This window comes from Colobus angolensis, unplaced genomic scaffold, assembly GCF_000951035.1.
Source record: "Colobus angolensis palliatus isolate OR3802 unplaced genomic scaffold, Cang.pa_1.0 Scaffold288, whole genome shotgun sequence".
NCBI lineage: Eukaryota > Metazoa > Chordata > Mammalia > Primates > Cercopithecidae > Colobus > Colobus angolensis.
In genome coordinates this window covers 2,011,072-2,017,194 of record NW_012116132.1, presented here as the reverse complement: position 1 = coordinate 2,017,194, position 6,123 = coordinate 2,011,072, and the positions used below count along the sequence as shown (strand labels likewise).

The window sequence follows — 6,123 nt, the reverse complement described above, 5'->3', positions numbered from 1 at the left end:
AAAAAAAATTAAAAAAGAAAAAAAGAAAAAATAATAAAAATAAAAATGTAAGTCTGTTCATGTCACAGCTTCAACATAAATATATTCAGTGGACCCCCATTGCCTGCAGGATAAAGTAGAAATTTCTCAATTCTAATACAAGGCCCTTTATTATTATGCATGTATTTGCCTCTCAAGCTTTATCTCTTGTTACTACTCCCTTGTCCAGTGATTCCAGCCATACTGAATCACCCCGTGATGCTCCACTTCCTTCACATACTGTCTTTTTCCTTCCCTTTTTTTTTTCCTTCCCTTTTTAACAAAAAATACAAATTGAATGCTCTCCTTAGGACCTGCCTGATGAGTAGCCCCAACTTTAATTTGGCTCTGAAGAAAAAAGTATGCAAAATACCTTCAATCTGTCATTCCTCCAGATACTTTTTGAGCAAAGTCTTTGTGTATACAAATACCCACCATTAATGACTGGTTATCTTGTGTTTCCCAACAGCAGTGTTCTCCAATATTTTTAAGTTCCTGGAAAAAAAAGCAACAAATTTGTAATTATTGACAACTTCTTTTTAATATTTGCTTCTTTACCATACTCTGAGCTCCTAAAGGTTAGGAAGTAGGTTATAGTAGGTTTTCCTACTACATTCCTAATGCCAAGCCAGTATTGTATAACAGACACTAAATATATGTTTGTTGAGTATCAGCAGACAAAAATAAAATTTTTTTAAATAAAAAATTCATACCTCATTTAATATTTTTGTATGAGAAAATAGGATTTTTTTGTTTCCTAAATGAAAAATTTATTATAATCTATAATGTACTTTTGAAACTCTCATTCTTATGTTGCCTTGAGGTTGGGGATAAGTGTCTCTGTGTACTGTTTCTGTTTGTCCAACCCTAAACTTAACACATACACAGACATACACACACACACACATACTCTGTCTCTCCTTCCCTCTCTCCCCTGTGAATAGGTGTATTGATAATAAGGGAGCCTATTTTTACTGATTATAATTAGAAGTAAAGTTTCTTCACATCTCAGAAGAGTTACGTAATGGGAAAAATGAAAATATCCATCTTGTGGATCAGGGAGATGTTTTGGTGGTTCTGCCAACCTCCTGCTGGCTCCAGTCTTAACCCCTTTCCAGTTTATGGTGTTCCACTTTGAATACTGCTTTAATCATGCCCATTTTTTGACCTCAATTCCTATAGCACATATAGCCTGCCACACAATTTGCATTTGATTTTCTACGTTATTATTTTTTAAAAGAGTGTTTATGTTGTCTGACTTACCTCCTTCAAGACAGAGACCATATTTTATATTTCTCTTCCATGCCATACAGCACCAAGAAAATAACCCCATATGTATGATACCTTCATTAAGTCCTCATTACTAACAAGTTGAATTTTACAGTCCTAAATAGCACCCGTGAGCTAAGAACCATTTAGTTGGTATCAGCTAACCCAGTTTCCTAGTACAGCTTTTTCTTTTGAGACAGAGTCTCATTTTGTCACCCATGCTGGAGTGCATTGATGCGATCTTGGCTCACTGCAGCCTCCGCCTCCTGGGTTCAAGTGATTCTCCTGCCTCAGCCCTTCTCAAGTAACTGAGTTTATAGGTGTGTGCCACACCTGGCTAATTTTTGTATATTTACTAGAGCTGGGGTTTCACCATGTTAGCCCGGCTGGTCTTGAACCCCTGACCTAAGGTGATCTGCCTGCCTCAGCCTCCCAAAGTGCTAGGATTACAGGCATGAGCCATGGTTCCCGGCCTACTACAGCTTTTTCTATTTGTTCACTATAATTAGTTTTTAACAACTTTATCTAAATGTCATGGCTAATTGTGTTGGATATTTTTAATAGTCTCTGGATTTCTTTCAGAATTTTAGCCATATTTGCTATTTGTTGTAGTGAAAGTAAAGGCTCTGCTGCTTTACCCATTTTATAGTATTTGACCAAAGTTCAAAGCATTCTGGATTTTTCTTGATATGGGGTGTTCATCTTTTGGGAATGCAACATTGTGTTTTCCAAATTACGAGTGCTGTGTTTCCCTCCATAATGGAGGATTTTATGAAATATTGGGGGAGGGGTTATCTTTTCCAACATGTCTTAATCTAGTGCATTCTTTTGTACTTCTCATAATTCACATACTGTTGTTTAAATGAATGTTTTGAGCTTTTTTCACTTTTGAAAAGTGTCTGAAATATAAAACAGGGAAGTTTGACATGTATTTCTCCAACAACTCCATTGCAAAGCAGCCAAAATGAAATGACTGTGGTGAAAACTAAAATTAACACTGTATTGAAATAAATCAGTAAAAATATCCTTAAAGCTTTTAGATGCTATCCCATATTATAAACTTTATAATAACGTAGAAAATCAAGGCTGTTATAAACTTTATATGATAGGGAAATTTTATGAAAAAGCTGTACTAGGAAATTGGGTTAGCTGATACCAACTAAATGGTTCTTAGCTCACGGGTGCTATTTAGGACTGTAAAATTCAACTTGTTAGTAATGAGGACTTAATGAAGGTATCATACATATGGGGTTATTTTCTTGGTGCTGTATGGCATGGAAGAGAAATATAAAATATGGTCTCTGTCTTGAAGGAGATAAGTTAGACAACAGCAACACTCTTTTAAATTTTATGAAATACTGAATTTTTTTGTTTCTCAGAGCTGTTGAAATAAGTCAGTAACAATAATTTCTGAAAAAATTGAACATGTTAGAGAAGAACACTTCAAAAGTAGAAGAAAGAAAGTGTGCTCAGAATGGATTACTAAATGTACCATAATGCTACTCTAAATTGATTTTCCTTAACCATAAAGTTTAATTAAAATGAACCAGGAAGTGACAGAAGTCAGCTGCTTTACAGGCTATATTTTTACTCTTAATTATGAGAAATAACAAAAGTAAATTGATATTTACTTTAGAAATTGTTGAAATCCAGGCCAGGCGCGGTGGCTCATGCCCATAATCTCAGTACTTTGGGAGGCTGAGGTGGGCGGATCACCTGAGGTCAGGAGTTGGAGACCAGCCTGGCCAACATGATGAAACCCCATCTCTACTAAAAATACAAGAATTAGCCGGGCGTAGTGGCAAGTGTCTGTAATCCTAGCTGCTCAGGAGGCTGAGGCAGGAGAATTGCTTGAACCTGAAAGGCGGAAGTTGCAGTGAGCCAGGATCACACCATTGCACTCCAGTCTGGGTGACAGAGCAAGACTCCGTCTCAAAAAAAAAAAAAGAAAAACAAGAAATTCTTGAAATCCTAAAAATGTTAAAAACTTGAACTAGAAAATATTTAAATGTGTTTGAAAGAAATTAATTGAAATAGAAATATTCCCCTATGAAATGCCAAAATTTGATAAAGTGATAAAATACAGTTTTCTGAATATAAGACTAAACACCATGATTAAGATTAAACACCCTATGAATTTTAGTTTTCTTCACATAAGCATTCATTAATTGATACTGTTCAGATACTATGAAAACCAGTTAATACAACGTTACATCTTCAAAAGTTAACTGTGCTATTAATAACTATACTTTCAAAGTAAGTTTGAAATCTGTAAGTTTATTGCACTGTTATCGGTTATTTATGGAATGTAGTACTATACAATGCATGATACACTAATACATTTAAGTAATTTTTAGACTGCAGGTTTCATCTACGCAAGTGAATTGCTTTTCCCACTAGGACTAACATATTAACACTACTTCATTTATTGAAAGCATCAGTCTCAACAGTATACAACACTTTGTGCACTGGTTCCCACACATTAATGTACAAATGAATGACTTGAGGATATTGTATAGATTCTGCTTCATTAGGTCTTGATTGGGGCTTGGTATTCTCCATATCTAAGTTCCTAAGGGATGCTCATGTCACTTGTCTGGGGATGTCACTTAGAGCAGGGATCCCCAATTCTCGGGCCACAGACTGGTACCGGCAGACTGGGCCGCACGACAGGAGGTGAATGGCAGGTGAGTGAGCATTAGCGCCTGAGCTGCACCTCCTGTCAGATCAGCGGTGGCATTAGATTCTCATGGGACCGTGAACCCTATTGTGAACTGCTCATGCAAGGGATCTAGGTTGCATGCCTCTTAGAGAATCTAACTAATGCCTGATGATCTGAGGTAGAACAGTTTCATCCCAAAACCATCTCCCGGCCTCCTGGGCCATGGAAAAATTGTCTTCCACAAAACTGGTCCCTGGTACCAAAAAGGTTGAGTATTGCTGACTTAGAGTAATAATGTGTAAAGAACAGAAAATATCCAGAGCAGAACTGATAATCAATATTGTTTAGATTTCTCTATATCACTGACTTCAGTTCTTTCCTAGTTTACTTTTAATACCAGGAACATTTCCTATCAATTTATTACATTTTAAGGCATAGGTTAAAATCAATAATGTTGTTGTTTCTTTATATCCCCTCTTATCTGAGAATGTTAAACATTATTTAATAACATTACCATGTAAGGTGGAGGAGTCAGTGCAAGATTTCCTGGGCTCTAGTCTTATCTCTGATACACATTTTGCAATGTGACTAGGCAAATTATTCAACTCCCTGAGTTTCTTCATCAAAAAACAGAAGAATTGATTTAGATCAGGAGTTTTTCAGGTATTTGCTTTTTGGATATCAGAGTTTATTCTTCAGATAAACAGTGGTGAAACTAGACTGGGTGATTTGGAACCACCCTGTTAGAGTCAAAATCATCTTACACAATAATTTGACTAACATCAGCCTTAGGATGCTTACCAACACTGCAGTAAAACTTGCCTTTTTGTTGTTGTTGTTGGTTGGGTTTCTTGTTGCTTGTTAGTTTTAAATTTTTAATTGGTCTGAAGGTGCTGTTTTTGCAAGTATTTTTTTTTTCATAATGAATCTAAAGCATTTCTGCACATAAATTTTGCACATCTTCACACTGGCATACGCAGTTCACCATCTTTACAGTGAACTGATAAGCATTTAATTTGTCAAGAGTCATACTGGTATACACTGTCTATCAGTAGACCTAACACCAAATTCAAAATACTGATTAAAAAAAAAATTTAGTTGTTTTACCTTAGGTTCAATCATTTGCTTTTATACAAATAGTAAAAGAAACATTGTCTTTTGTTTTTAGAATTGAGTCATTTGGAACAGCAACTTGAAGAAGCTAATGCTGTGAGGCAAGAACTAGATGAAGCTTTTAGACAAATCAAGGCTTATGAAAAACAAATCAAAACATTACAACAAGAAAGGGAAGATCTAAATAAGGTAAAGTATGTGAATAGATCATTAAAGCTTTTTCTGTTTTGAATCTTGTATAATAAGAATACTGAAAGCATTCATAATGAATTACAATAATACATAGTATATTTTATCTTTTTAAAAGTTGGTTTAAAAATATAAGGATTATTTTGGTATATGTCATTTGATAAGTAGCTAGTAATAAACTTTTAAATTGTTGAAGCTTGAAAGTTCAGAATCTTTTGTTCTTTTAGAAAGTTAATAGTCAAAGGACTAGATTAAAAGTGAATATTATTGAAAAAGAAACACGAAGAAATAAGAAAATAGTAGAATCTGTTTAGTATCTATAGAAAAAATTTAAAATACAGGCATATTTTCATTATAACTTGCTGATAAGAACATTCTTAAAATATAATTTAAAATTTCTTTGGTTATTGTTTTAAATGTCAGTTTTTATCCTTCAGAGCAGCATGGGTAAAAAAGCTAAAGTCATTTTCATAAGAACTTTGTATAACATTTAAACATTGTTTTAAACATCAAGAAAATTTATTGATAGCTAAGACTCTGTAACATAGCCCAGTAGGGTAAATAATATTCAAGCACTAGAGAAAATACTTTTCTTGAACCACATGCTGCTAAGCACTGTGACTTTCATTAATAGAAAAATGTTGGGACTAATACTAGCCATTGCAAACAAGAAATCTGTAGTTTATGGCATAGCATAAGTTGTATTCAATAATGTAATATATTAATATAATGCATTGATAATATAGAATGAATGTAATCCTCTGGGGGAAGATTTCAAAGTCTTTGTGCCGGGAAAGAAATGGAGGGAATTCAAAATAAAACAAATAACCTTTAGCTGGTGAAACTAATCAAAAGGACTAAAAGAGAACACT

At 34.4% G+C, this 6,123-nt stretch overlaps 1 protein-coding gene across 1 annotated transcript in view; it reads left to right on the top strand.

Annotated features, from left to right (window-relative positions):
* CDC42BPA (CDC42 binding protein kinase alpha (DMPK-like)) overlaps positions 1–6,123 on the top strand; it is a 314,354-nt gene that overhangs the window by 182,145 nt on the left and 126,086 nt on the right. The window contains exon 11 of the mRNA XM_011948976.1: positions 5,118–5,251. Within this exon, the coding sequence (XP_011804366.1) occupies positions 5,118–5,251 (134 nt within the window). The remainder of the gene's footprint in view (positions 1–5,117; positions 5,252–6,123) is intronic.